The 15,627-nt window shown below is 31.4% G+C and overlaps 1 protein-coding gene and 1 pseudogene across 1 annotated transcript; one reads left to right on the top strand and one right to left on the bottom strand.

Moving 5' to 3' along the window:
- Positions 1–4,741: 4,741 nt before the first annotated feature.
- Positions 4,742–6,531, bottom strand: LOC107013207 (bZIP transcription factor 17-like). Its single transcript, XM_027915579.1, has 4 exons — positions 6,512–6,531; positions 5,532–5,630; positions 5,137–5,264; positions 4,742–4,980 (listed from the first exon to the last, which is right to left on the bottom strand). The coding sequence occupies exons 1-4, from the start codon at positions 6,529–6,531 to the stop codon at positions 4,742–4,744; spliced, it is 486 nt and encodes a 161-aa protein (XP_027771380.1).
- A 596-nt stretch (positions 6,532–7,127) lies between these two features.
- LOC107013206 lies at positions 7,128–9,923 on the top strand (annotated as a pseudogene).
- Positions 9,924–15,627: the final 5,704 nt, after the last annotated feature.

The following is a 15,627-nucleotide window of genomic DNA, read 5'->3' as shown; positions in this document are numbered from 1 at the left end:
TCTCTTGGAACCAATGTTCCCTTTGTCTTATTCAAAACTCTTTTGGAACACTTAGTTTTCTCTTAAGTTAAAATTGAAAACATTTATAAACTCTTAGAGACTATTTAGTTCTGTTATAGCTTTTGAGAAATGAACTCAACTCTTAGGGAATACTTTGTTCCCTTATATTATTTTGAAGGAAGATCTTCAACTCTTTGCTCTTTACTTGACTTGAAATTTAAGTCTTTAAAACAAACTAAAAACGTTTGTGAAAAACTTTAGAAAATTTTATAAACTTTACTTTGATTTGCTTTTAACTTCTACACTTGACTCTTAACTTTCTTTGAATTGAATTATAGATTCAAGGTTCATTATATTATGTTTATGGATGATTTCATGATTTTCAACTTGGAGGGTTCATGCGGAATTATGAGCATGAACGACTCATCTCGAGAACTCAAACGTACTTCTCATCTAAAGATTGTTCGACTTATAGGATTCATTCAGAATTATAGGCATGAACAATTCAACTCAAGGAATTCATGGATAACATGTAATAGTTCCATGATTAGAAATAATCTCAAAAGGAAGAGGGAACTCAATACTTAAGGCTTAGAACTTGGAATACTACTCATCTCAATAATACTCAACTTATGGAACTCATGTGAAAATTATGGGCATGAACGACTTGATTCGACTCGAAGTTCTAAGTAACTATATGGAAATCATGCATACAAATCTTATCATTCTATTACTTACTTCTTCATAACTTAGTTCAAATCAATGATGGATCTCAAAGAACTCACAGTTGAACTTAAAGGATTTCTTGAACTCTACTCTTAACTTTCTCTTGAATGTGAAATATGAACTCAAGAGTTATGGTTCATGATATGAAGGATCTAGGTGATACTATAGACTCATGAATATCCTCACTCTCATGGTCATTTACTTGAGTCTTGAAATAAGTTACTAGAAGTTATAGAAGAGTCCTTAAAAGGACTCGAATTGACTCTCTCAAAAGGTTCGGAAGAACTCTCAAAACTTAATCTTGACTTTACCTTGAATTTGGATTATTATTTAAAGTTTTTGAATCATGTTATGAATGATTTATAAGTGTTTATAAATAGTTTAAAGTGTTTAGAATCAAAAGGAGTGAAGATACACTTTAAATGAGTTCAAACGCGACAACCGACGAACTAGGAGTGGGGCAGTCGACCCTGGCGCGTTACCAACATGGGGATAAAGCCCCTAACATAATATAGTGAATTTGGGCGTGCTTCAGATGTGCCTCCCCAGCCCCCTGGGCGCTTCTAGGGCGCGCCGCACCAGCATCCCCGTAGGCATGCTTTCAAAGAATTTTGCCTCTTGTTTTCTGACCCTAAATCACTAATTGATTTCTTTTCTCAAGTTTTCATTAGATTCAATTAACCAACCTAAGTAAACATTTACAAATTCAAAAAACACTCCAAACAATAACTTTCATCTCAAGAAATCATCAAAACACCAACAAGACAAGATTTAGAATGAACCTGAAAAACACCTATCAAGAACTTAAATCTTTCAAGTATTTGAGAATGAAATTACGCTAAAAATAACATGTTTGGCATGTGGGTGAACTACGAAAATACTATGGAAGCTTACATACTTATTAGGAATTAGACCCATGGCAAAATTACGCAACATGACGCAAGAATCTCGACGAACGCTTGATCCTCTCCTCTTTTCTCCTCTTTTCTCTTCTTATCTTTTCTGTTCTCTTCTTGAACTCTCAACTAAAAACCTAGGTGTATATTATGATTATAAAATTGAACCTAAAAGTATTATACCTTTAAAATATTACTAAAAATGAATTAAATCTGATTGGGTACGGAGAGGACCAAGATACCCCTAATTGATTTTGGCTAACTTTTCTTAACTGGACAACCTAACTTTTAAAGGTCATATTTCACTCATCTATACTAGAAAATTAGAAAACTTGGCGACGTTGGAAAGATAATTAAAATATAATTCCTATAGTATCTTGTACCACACCTAATTTATCCTGTAATAGGAGTTGTGATTAGTTGAAGTTGGCTCAAAACTCATACTTAACTTAAATCTCCAAATTTCAGATTTTGATATTTCCAATTTAATTATTTTTGGAGCTCAATGTGTTAAATCTAGCAAACTAACCTTAATAAATTTTATATTCCTTGGCAAAAAATTACTCACTAAGAAGGATGGTTCGAGTAATAGTTCGAATTTTTTTTTGGAGTGTTATAAAAAGAGTCTTAAGTTTTTGGAAGCTCTCCTCACACTTTTCCGTCCATTCAAACAACACCTCCTTTTGGGTCAGATTTGTCAAGTGAGTAGCAATTGAAGCAGTATTCTTAACAAAAAGACGATAATAACTACCTAGTCTCATTTCAATAACTAAACCTTCTTGTACCGAATTCTTAACCGCCTCAATCTTTTGGGGATCTATCCTTACCCCTTCTTTTGACATTACATGCCTAAAAAACGCAACAGATTTTATCCAAAATTCGCACTTAGAAGTACATAATCAAGATCATACATTTACAACATGATTTCATGGCTATATTTTTCATCTGTCTCAATTACAAGCAATGTAATCAAATTGCAAAGTTCATATACAAACAATATCAAAATGAAGCAAGAACATTCATACATCATACAATCATGAAATCACAACCATCACCTACCTTGAAACAAGATTGAAACCCTAAGAAACTTGATCCTTCCCTTTTCAGATTCGTTCCAATTGTTATAGATCTACAAACAATCACGATAACATGGGAATCAACAAACAAACGTTAATTACCCAGATCACTTACAATTCTGTTAACCCTAGATCAAACCCATGATCCAAACTTAGTCAAATTAGGTTTAATTACACCATAAGATATATCAAGGAACCCTTCCCCATCAATATTGACCCATTATATTTACGTTTTTTCGATTGAAAAGTAAATTCGGAGAGTGAAAAACTTACCTTTAGCTTCAAAAATGGTGAAGGCGAGATGGAATAACCTACGGCGTTCTTTAGCTCTAAAATAAAAAACCGTCAAATAAGGTCATTTAAGGGTTTTATCTATGACATTATTCGCTCCTGTGCCGATGTAGCTAGCGGCGCCCATCATGCTATAGCGGAATATATCACGTTGTAGCGGTGTCACTGCAGCGGCATTTTCGAACCAGTGAGCTCCCCCAAAATTCTACGATTTTACGTCCCGTCTCGTCCGCTATAGCGGCACCCATAACAATGTAGCGGCGTCGCTGCAATGAAACTAATTCTGCCATAGCGGCCAAAAGCGAGACACAACCTCTTTAAGGAGATTTCAATTCCCCCTTTTCACAACACATCCTTAACACCATACATTCAGAAAATGCCCTTAGCATCAAGATCAATTCTCGGAGATTTACTTATCCAAATTCAATTCCGTTGAGTAGTACGGATTTCTTAACAATTTATCTAACCGATTATGTAATCAAATTCATATTTACTCCACCTAATTGCTACCAGATTTTTCCACACCTTGATTACTCCGATTTCTTCCAAATCTGGACAAGGTTGGAAAAATTCTATCACTACGAAAAAAATTCGGCCCTGATTTTTTCCTCCTTGGATTTTCTATAACAATGAAAATCGGTCGTTACATGAGGTTGAAATACAAAAAGTCTATAGCACAAATAATGTATTTAAGAACTTCTATAGGTAACAACTCTTTATAATTGGAAGTTATGAATATGAAAGAATGAGAGTTAAAGATATTAAGAGTAACAATTAAATAGATAATTAAATATGAGTATGAAGATGTGTTTCAAATAAATAACGGAGAATAATAATAAATAAATAAAGAAAGAAAGAAGAGAAAAAAATAGTTCGTATGATATTAAGAACAATAAAAATAGCTTTTAAAAAAAGGAAAAATAAAAATTTGTGATTAATTAATTTTTAAAATGATATCTAATATCTTTCTATGTATATTTTCATCTTTCTTCATTAGACTTTAACATTTTTTCACTTTTAACATTTAATCATAATATTATATGATTATTATTTAATATTTAATTAAATAGATATTTTGTAATATACTAAATTAATTGTCGGGGAAAAAAATAGTATTTCAACTTTTACTTTTGTGGCTTTCCACTTTTAGTTTAATATGATATGATAATATATGATATGATAATATTTGTGTGTGTCTTTTGAAATATGTCATATAAACTAAAAAAGCTTCTGTTGAACCTTATTTTTTGTCAAAAGTTCAAATACGAACAACCCCATCACCATGACCACCACCTATCTCTCTTGGATCAGCTTGAACAGATACTACCATGGAAGAAAGTGTTTGTTCCCACTTAAATTCTCTTGCTTTTCATTATTCTCTACTAATTATGTCGAAAGACATCCATTTTTTATTTCTAAAATTGTCCATTACGATCAAAATATCTTTTATTTTCTAAAATTAATGTAGGAGCTAAAAATATGTTAGTAAAGAAAGAAAATATTAATCATAATTGTATTTCAGATAAATTTTCCATTTCATTTGTATGCAGTTTTACAACTAAAAGATATCAGTTTAATAATAAAAATGTGCATTAAATTTGGATGAATAAAACCACTCAAATAGGTATAAATCCTTAACTAAAAAGGTAAGTTTTTATAAGATATACTAGTCATTGAACTATAGATTAGGATATTCTAAGGGTGAAATATAGAGGCATAGAGAAAATAAATAGTCATATTTATAAGATATACTCAAAAATGACTAAAGTATTTAGCAATTCCTGCCTCCCCATTTTTTCTTATGAGCACTTCTCCGTGAGATGTCATCACTTTCTCACTTGCCAATACATACACAATTATCAAGTTTCCGTAAATCTTACCAAGTGTAGCATTCCTCGGGACATACAAGGAGGCTGCCAAAGGAGCAGTGCCACTGTCCACATAAATAAACGCATCTGCACCCTCATTGGTGTTTTGCTGATTACTTTCACCTGACCTCTCCGGATACAATGTGTGCTATGATCTTTCACCATATTTCCCAGAATATTCAGTCCCATGCATTGGCCTTTGAATAGTCAAAAATCTTCTATTTTTGAAAAAAAAAATACACTCACAAGAATCTCCACTCATAAATGGTTCCGTCATACCTTGATATCTCCCATTCAAGAAAGAAACGAACCCACCAAAGAACATCAAGAACAACAACACACCAAAGAAGCTAATACTGGGAACCTTCTTCGTTTTCACCTCACTCTTCTTTTTCTCCACTTTCTTTCTATTTTTTGGCATTGGCACAATCACATATGGTTTAAACTTTTGAAAGGAAACCAATGGAACTCGTGATCCTTGTGGCTTCACCATATAAGGTTATGTATATGAAATCCATGGAGGAAGATTGAGATACATCCCGAGGGGTGACATCACTTGAGGAGGTACATCAGTACCTCAAAGCAGTGTCTTTAGATTTACATTTTCCTTCATTTCATAGAATATATTTGCATTCAAATGTTGAATGAAGTATTCTTTATTTATCCTCTAACACCTAAGCATAATTATTTTTTGCCTTGACAAGTGAGCACTTCGCCTGTTCCTAATTAATCTTGTAATCTTCTTTTTATCCTCATAATTCTTAGCATTGTTCCTCAAAGAAAATGTAGTTGATTTTTGGGTATGTTTACATAATTTGAGTCTTCACTACCCTTTTCCTCTTTTTGGAATAACTTTAGTTACTTATATTTAGCATTGAGTATTTGTTCTACAACTCCACATTTTACTGAATTATTTCCTAATTTCGAAGAAGAATGTATCTATTTGTTCGAATCTGCTTGATTATTCAGCTCTTTTGTGAAATTGGAACAACAATTTAGAGATGGCACTTTCATGTACCCAGAGACATCGATAGAAACCAGGTGCAATGACGGAGACACTTAGCTTCATCAAAAACTCCTAACTTCTCCAACTACGAAGTAGCGCACGTGATGACATGTCCATAACCATCACACCTCCTTCTTCCTGATTTATGTCAAAATTGCTCATTTCCTCCGACATCAACTCAATATTTCTAGCAGAACTGCTAATATTGTCAATCAATTCATTTCCAGGTTGACCAATCAATTATGGTCCATCTGGACCGGGTTCAAGCCCGGAGCTTCCTTGAGGAAATATCCTATGGTTGACTTGAATGTTCCACAAGCATAGTTAAAATTGTCCATCAGTTGACTCCTAGGTTGACCAAAGCTATTTGGATCCATCTGACCCGTCTCCGAACATAGCTTCGACCCCAGACAGTCAAGTTAGTAATTATTCATTTGAAACACATCATTATTGATAAGGTTTGGAAAAATATCATCTAATGATGCATAAAAAATGACGTCATCGATTGAGAAATCAATTTTTAAAATTTCATTGGAAAATCATTGATGTTTTCATCGTATGTAACAGTCATGTGTAGGGCCTATATAGTAGGGTCAAGAGGTGGAACTGCAAGACCATATAAGTGACCGTATGAGGTTCGCTATATACGCTGGTGATGGATCACCCATATCAACAATTATTCAGCAATTGTTCACATAGCTTCAATATGCAATAGTATTACTTTAAACAACTATAATTAACTAATGGGACTATTGTGATCCTGCACTTCTATCTATATTATATTATATATTAGACTAGTGCTCTTTATTTAAAAGGACTTAAATAGGTAAAAAAATATACTCAAATAGAAAGATTCATTTTTATAAGATATACTAGTCATTGAAATCTAGATTATAACCTTCTATGCGTGAAATCTAGAGGCATAGCGAAAATAAATATAATCAATATTTCTTAGATCACATATTTACACCCTTTACTTCATTGAAAAATAACAATCCTTCCTCAATAAATGTCTTTAAAAGAGGATTCTTGTATGGACATGCTCTTATTGGTAAAATACACAAAACCAACTAATCAAAGAACCAAATTTATTTTTTTAATCTTAATAATTTTAATTTTTTATTTCTGAGGTATTATATCTACAATATCTAATAAATCAATCTCGAAAAATAAAACTTTAAAAGAAAAGTAAATGCAAGTTTCATTTAAATTCCTACTATGTCACTCACTAAGTCTATGATCAATTGCTAAAAAAATTCTAGATATGGCCGATCCATCTTCATCAAAAGAAGCACACCTCATCTGGGACTTCAATGGTCTTGCAGTTCCACCTCTTGACCATACTTTTTACACCCTACATATGAACACAACAAATCCAGAAAATATTGTGGATTTTCCTATGGAATTTCAGAACATTGATTTCTCAACTGATGATATCATTTTTGATGCATCATTCCATGATATTTTCCCAAACCCTAACAATGCCCTTTTTTACTGTCTCATATCAGAAATAGGTTTGGACTCTTGTTAGATAGACCCAAATAACTTTGGTCACTCTAGGATTCAACTGATGGGGAGTTTTGGCAATGCTTCTAGAACTTCCAAGTCAACTTCGGGATTTTGTCAAAGGGAAACTCCGGATCGAACCCAGTCCACATGGATCCTAATTGCTTTGGTCAACCTGAGAATGAATTGAATGGGAATTTTAGCAATTCCTATAGAAATATCAAGTTGACGTCAGAGGAAATAAGCAATTTGGTCGGCAATCAGGCAGCGAGAGGTGTGATGGTTAGGACATGTCACCGCCAGGGAAACTTCATAGTTGGAGAAGCTCGGGAGTTTTGGATGAAGTGTCTCCGCTTTTTCACCAAGTTTCTATCGATCTCTCCGGGTACTTGAATGTGCCATCTACAAATTTTGTTCCAATCTCTCAAAAGGGTTGAAAGATTTTTCAAATTCTATGAAATCGATACATTCTTCTCCAAGGTTATGAAGTAATTCAGTAAAAGGGAAAGTTGCAGACAGAAACTCAATGCTAATATAAGTAATTTAGCTATTTGTTTAAAAGGAAAAAAGATAGTTAAGACTCGAATAATGTATGCAAACACCAAAAATCCACTATATTTTCTTTGAGTGACAATGTTAATAATGATGAGGTTGAACAAACTAATTTTGAATAGGGAAAGTGCTCACTTGTCAAGGAAAGGGAAAAAATATTATGTTGAGGAGTTAGATGATAAAGTTAGAATAAGTCATTAAACAATTTAAAATTTTAATGGAAAGATATCCTATGAAATGGAAAAAAATGTAACTCCAAAGGCACAACTTGGAGGTACTGGTGTAGCTCCTCAAGTGCAGCCACCCCCAGGATGGAACCCCATCCTCCTCCATCAATGTCATATACACAACATAATATGATGAAGAGACAAGGATCACAAGTGTCATTGGTTCCCATTCCAAAGTTTACACGACAAGTAGTGGGGCCCGTACCAAAATTTTACAAGAATGTGGAGAAAAAGAAGACTGGTGTGGAAACAAATAAGGTTACGAGAGGAGATGCTTTTGTGAGTGGAATTGGTTATTTGTGGAAATAAAATGGAAAATATCAAAGCTCACGTTGTGGCCGGGGAGGTCAGGATGAAAGCAATCAACAAAATACCATTAAAGCTGCAAATGAGTTTGTTCACCTAGGAAATGGTAGTGATCCTCTGGCAACCTCTTTGTACACTCTGAGGAATGATAAACTTGGTGAGATTGTTGGGAATCAATAATTTAGTTTGTGTTGGCAAGTGATAAAGCCATGGCATCTCATGGAAGTGTTGATGATAAAAATAGAGAGGCAAGCCTCACAATTCCTGGAGATTTATCACTTACTGCCTCAGGAACCCTCTCATTTATCAAAGTCCTGCAGAGGGAGAAAGGACTCTTGGATCTGAGGCGAAAGAGAATGTAAAGTCAACTATGCAGCAGTGATACCTTCAAGGTGTTGCCGGTAAGTGCTTTTCAATCTGGACTGACTCTATTTATTCTTATCTTTGTAATATTAGTTAGCAGATACCGTATCATTTAAATTCACATTTCACAATTTTAATTTTACTTGTTTATATTTGTCTTTGTTTAACAAAATAGGATTGTAATTTCCTTTTTTCTTCTATGGTCGTCTAACATAGTCGTCTCTCTTTCAAATTGGTAACTTTTTCTCTCTATGGGGGATTATATACAAAACTCTGTCTTGATGAACATGATAAAGATTTATGGGAACAACACAAGTCCTTGATGATAAAAAGTTGAGCACTTCAACAAATGTTTTATGGACTTCATATCATTTAAATTAATTCTTCATTTTTCCTTGCCTTTTTTTAAGTTTATATTTGTGGTAGAAATGTATTCCTCTAGCTATTATACCCTAAACAACTTTTCAAGGGGGACAAATCTGGTTATCAAATGTTTCACTTTCAAGTGTTCGCTTTGAGAATTTGAGCATTTTGAATTGCTAGGAATGACATTTTCCCTGTAGAGTCCCTTAATCCTCTATCTGACCTCATTTTATCCTCGTCATTGTATATCTTCGAAGCAAATTTATGGCTTCGGAGAAGCCATCTGCTTTCCAGTCTTCTAATTTATTTTTTTTTTGTTGATTTGGGCAGTACCTTTGTTGAGTTCAGACATGTAAAAAAATGTGTTTCAGTTCGATGTGTCATCTTCAGCTCCAGAAGCCATGGTTTATGTTACCAATTCTAGAGATATATCTATGGAAGAAAGGCAGAACGACACACGTCTCCACAGAAATAGAAGTGTCCGCAATGGTCCTTTAGTTTCCTTTTCTAGACCCTCTCACAACATTTCTGAATAACAAATTGGGACAAATGGGAAGTAAGAGAACTTCGGTGGGAACAAGTCACTTTCTTCCATGGAATCTGAAGTTCTCTTGAATTCCATTTGTTCAAGTTTGTTCTTTAGAAATGTTGATGATCCTTCTATTTCTGTGGACACACGTGAAATTCAACCACTCTTATATAGGTATATTTCTAGTAGTGGTAACAAGAACTATGGCTCATAGAGCAGAAGATGACACATCGAACTTGAACACTTTTGTACAACATGCCTGAACTCAACAAAGGTCCTACTTAAATGAACACAAAAAAAATATTAAAAAGGACAAAAAAGCAGAGGGCTTCTCCAAACCATAAATGTGCTTAAGAGATATACTACGACGAGGATCAATGAGGTTAGATATAAAGTTAAGGGACAATACGAGAAAAAAAATCCTTCCTAATAACTCAAAATGTCTAAATTCTCAAGGACTTGTGTTGTCCACATCAAAACAGAGTGATGACTCTTTTAGAGGAACATAAAAGAAAAAGGGAAATTACAATCCTATTTTGCTAAAAAAACACAAATCTTATTACAAAAAAGCAAAAAGACAAACCATACCTAAAATAGTTGGCAACTTACTTGGGAAAATGAAAGCTTGGAACATCTGAGAATTAAGCGTAGTTGAATGATGGTTGATAAGAATCCATAACGCAGAAAAATCTACTCACCACATTTGAAAAAAACAGAGAAGTGACCTCTAATATCAAACCCGAACGACAAAATGGGAAAAAAAATCTTTATAACAAAACGGGAAAAAACTTAATACAATTAGAGGGAGAAAGCCTAACAAAAAAATCCACTGACAAATAGAGATTAGATAGATGTCTGTTTTACGTTGGATTTGTGCCCTTTTTAGTAAAAAATTGAAGAATTAAAAATATGACTTGATATAAGAGTAGTTTTATTTTCTTTGTAAAATCCAATTATACACAATTTGAAAAAGAAGCAAACTTTACCAATCACATTTTTGCAAGTTACAATTATATTGTTATAAGTAGGTAACCTGATCACGCGAACAATTGCATTGAACTTGCAAATAATCCTTTACTAACATCATAATGAAAAAATGGGTTTTAAAAAAAATATAAAAAATATTCCCACATGAATTTCATTATTTATCAATTATCATCACATAACTCAAGAAACTCTAATGAATTAATTATTCAGAAAATAATAAATCATTGGTTTTTTAATCAGCATAAAAAGAAAAATAAAGAAGAAAATAAAAATATATATACAAAGGCATTCATAAGAAAAACAACACATTTAAGTTTCATAGATTATACAATTTTGATATATATCTCGGGAAAAAAATCAAAAAATTGTTAACGAAATCAAAAAAAAATTACACTTGAACATGAAAACAATTATAAGTTTTGAATTTGCATAATGAATTTGTTCAATTGATAAGTGAGAAACATGATGTCTATATTAAAACAGATAATATGTAAGCTTATTTATAATACTTTTAAGTTAAAGAATTTTATATATAATATAAACAGATGAATTCTTGGAACTGAGTACGTACAATAATTGTTTTATGCACAATGGATATACATCTATTCTGTGTTAACTAGAGACAATAACTTTGCAGAAAAATAACCAATCATAATATGTGTATATGTTCAATATAACTAGAGACAATGACTTTGCAGAAACATAAATAACAGAGTTAAAACATGTACTCAAAAACAACAATTAACATCATAAACACAAATTAACCACTGACATATCAAAATGAATTGCAAGTGAACAGAGGCATGAAATAGCAGTAACAATTTACTCGAGATTTAATCAATGTAACTTGACAATAACTGATTGCTTGAGTTCTGGCATAGAATTGTTCAGGCTTTAAGCTTGATTAAATATCTATTATGTGTTGACTATCCTCAGATTTGAAATTATTGAGAGAATATGCTCTGCTGATTTTTTCGTCTTTTCAAATTCTATAGCCCAACACAATATTTATTAAATTTGAAAATCTATTCATGAAAATAAAGTGCAACACAAGCCTTCAGAATCTAGAGCATGTCATAGAGCTCCATATTTGTTGATGCCATCTCATTACTTTAAATGTTTTTGAAGACATACAATGTTTACAACCTTGATTTTAACAAAAAAAATACCTAAGGACCATGGCTGAAAATTCTTTAGCATTATTTTTTCATCTAGAAGCCGCATAAATTTTGCACTTATTAACATCCTTAGAAAATAAATAGAATCAAATCATCTATATCTATATCTATATCTATCTGTATCGACATCTATATCTATATCTATATTACCTTAAAAACATGAACTCCTAACTTGAATGTTAAATTACTATAATATTTCTAACTTAGATTGTGCCTTTTTTAATGAGTTGTGACTTTTTCGATAAGTCGTCACTTTTTTTCAAAGGGTTGTGATTTGTCAATTAGTTGTGACTTTTCCAAAGAGTTGTAACTTTTTTAAATAAGTTGTGACTTTTCTAAAGGGTTGTGACTTCTCCGAAAGGTCATGACTTTTCCGATAAGACACAAAAAACTTTGGTTCAAACTACCCATACTTTACTATAAATAGAGGGACTTCCTCTCATTTTTCTTTAATCTTCTCCTCTCACTTGGTTATGTTCCTCTTCAATCATCATTATTCACATATTTTCTATATTTGAATTGTCACATTGAAGTTTCATCATGTGTTTCTCTAGATAATTTTGTTCTTTTCCGTTTTGCATGACTTTGAACTTAAAATTTTAAGATTTGATAAAAATTTCCAGCTAATTAGCATATCGTTTCTCAATTTTAAGTTTGGATATAATTTCTTGATGAACTTTTCTTTAAAAGTATGTTTTTAATTTGCATGTGTCTTAAAAAAGAATTTGCATTGTATTTCTCTCTTCAACATTTATCTTCAAAAAATATTGGGAAGCATTTATTTCTCTCTTCAATTTCTCTTTTTCTTGAAATTTAAAAGTTTATTAATCATGATATTCAAAAAGTTACAATTTGAGCTTGACATCCCTAATATTGTGCATATCATAGAGATGAAACTAACACTGTTCCTACCAAAATAAGTGAGAATTGATATTTTCCCTTCTGTATTTGCATATTCATAAATTTTGTTGCAGGGGTATTTTGCATTTAATTAAGATTTTAGAAGAACGGCGAGTGAATATAATTTTCATGATATAAGTGAAGATTATGGTACTTCCTACTTTAGTCAAATTTGATTTAATTTAATTTTTCGTTCTTAGTTCATATTTGTTCTCCTAAACTACATTGTCCATTTCTTCTCCTTCAATTTTTCAGGTTTGCTCATTTATTCTATTAAAATTTATACTTTTGAATACTTACAAGTAAGTATTTTTTATTTTTTATAATTATTTCTTGTCGAATTTTTTTATATGTGCAGATACATGTTAGGTTGAGTGTCGCATGTGAAATTTAGAATATTTGATGAACAAAATTAATTTTTTTTTGAGTAATAAAAGTTGAAAAAAAATTCTCTTCAATTATGAAATTGCATCAAATTGTCTAATTTTTCGTGATGTTCTGGCCAACTTAATTTCTGCATGTTCCTGATATTGGTTGAGTCTAAAAACTAACTTATCTTATTTTATTAATAAAGAAAATGAAGATTTTCTAATGACATCTTTATTCTATAATATTGAATTAGGTTGTGATAAAAATATATAAACATTACCAAGATGCAACATAAATGTTGATATCCATCCCTCTCTCAATTTACCAAAGCATCTTAATTTCTATTTTTCTTTATCCCTTTATTTCAATTAGTAGCGAGTAACAAGGTAATTAGTAGAAAAATCATCCTATATTATATCGAAGATGAACAAAGGAGGTCTCAAGGACTAATCTCTTTTAATCAAGAGGTTGGTTAGCCAAATTCAAAGCTCCAGCTAATTAAATTATATAACAATGGGTGACTATTAGGATGACGTTAGATATATGATAGGTGTTGATTTATTATATTGGAAATAATATTTTCTTGATTGTTCATATTGTTATCGTATTGAATCACACAATAAGAATTTGTGATCCTTTCCAGAGAGTTTTTATTTTATCTTATAGAGATACATGATGATTATTCAAAAGATGTTGATTTGAAAGGAGATAGACCAATAGAGGATGTTGCACTTGAGGAAAGTGAGGTAACTTGAGCGTAAATATATTAGGATTGACAAAATACCTTTCAGTCAATAGTTAGCTCACAAATCAGAAAAGAAAAAGTAGTTTAAAGGGAGAAGATAAATAAACTGAATACCAAAATGTGAACTTCAAAATTCACCTAGCTTTCTGAATTAACTTTGTATATATTATATTATTCAATTCTATAAGAATCATATTTCACTTGAGGAATTACATTGAGTATGATATTATTATTGTTGTGATTTGATAAGAATCTTTGCTAAAATAAAAATAATTATCGCATTTGCATTTATCGTTTGAAGCGATGTTTTTTTTTTTTATAATATCGTTTAGTGTTTTGGATGAGAAGAAGAAATGTAACCACTATTATAAGTCTTTCATGCATAGTGATTATATTTGAATCATTAAAAGTTATTAGTCATTACGAGTATGAATATAGGTTGAATTCCACTAATATGTTGATGTCTTGATTTTTCTTTAATGTTTTTGTCTATTTTCATTTACTTTTGATCTTTATGTTATGATTTGGAATGAGTTGTTATAAAAATATATAAACTTTTCAGTGATATGGAATAAACATTTTTGTGTTGTCCCTACACTAAATTAAAATGTACTAACTATTAAAAATGAGAACATTAATTAAAGTCCTATTTATTTATATAGGTATAAAATTTATTAGAAATTCAACTATTGCATATTAATTCTTAGTTATAACATTTTGAATTCTCTTAGTTGTTACTAATTATTGCAAACGTTATTCACACTCTTTTACATTCTTTAGTTATAATATTATGAATTCTCATAGTTATTACAGTAATTATATTTATCTTTCATCTTTCCTTATATTAACCTTTGACCAATAGTTTTTCATATTATTATACCGTCTCTGTATACTTTATACCACTGTGTTGAAGTATAAGAACTATATTTTATTGGAATGTAAGATAAACATGTGATTATATATATGATTCCAGAGATTATGTATGGACAATCAGATAATTATATTTGATTTATGTGCACAATCAATCAAGAATTCAAATATGTGAGCCAACAACACAAACGACATCTATTATATGTTATGACTTATAAAATAAAATTTATTAAACAGAAGTAGTTCTAAAAAAACATCTAAATAGTTTAACATGGAATACATGTGCAAAACACATCTGGTTAGATGTCAAGAAAACTACATAATAAGTATTGTCTATAAGATAATATTAATAAGATAACACTAATTATATGATTAAACCTTATCAAATTGCAATAAACATATATAATATTACATTTAACTATAAAATATTTCATTGACCATCTTCATAGGTTCTCGTGAATAAGAGGTATATAAGGTGATCCTCATTGAACATTCACAAAAGAATCAGCAATATTATTTTTGGCAAAATGGTCCGGTGCACCTTTGTACTTGTATGAGTTTGTCTTGTGAACACTTCTACTTACCCATTTGTCATCTGGACCCCTGAACCCAGCTAAACTCAACATTTTAAACACATTTTTTACCCCTTTAGTTGTGCGTGTACCACAAATGTTTGACACGTAGTTTTAAAAATAATTATAAAATGACACTTGTAGAGATAAATACCATTTCATGTGTCATCTTGACATTTTTATTATATTTAATTAATACACTTCTGATTTTTATTTAGCTTTGCCACCAAACCCATCACTTTTCCCACAATTTCATTTCATTTGTCTTTCATCTTCCTTGCGCTCCCCCCCCCCCCC

Source organism: Solanum pennellii, chromosome 3 (genome assembly GCF_001406875.1).
Source record: "Solanum pennellii chromosome 3, SPENNV200".
Taxonomy (NCBI): Eukaryota; Viridiplantae; Streptophyta; class Magnoliopsida; order Solanales; family Solanaceae; genus Solanum; species Solanum pennellii.
This window is presented reverse-complemented; position numbering and strand designations above follow the sequence as displayed.

What these genes read in the sequence shown, in the direction of transcription:
- LOC107013207 (XM_027915579.1), bottom strand. Translation starts at nt 6,531, where the DNA reads ATGGGTGATCCATCACCAGC. An exon ending in CAAAAAATAATTATGCTTAG is followed by an intron (nt 5,265 to 5,531) that starts GTGTTAGAGGAT and finishes GCCAAAAAATAG; the next exon opens with AAAGAAAGTGGAGAAAAAGA. An exon ending in CTTGAATGGGAGATATCAAG is followed by an intron (nt 4,981 to 5,136) that starts GTATGACGGAAC and finishes CGGAGAGGTCAG; the next exon opens with GTGAAAGTAATCAGCAAAAC.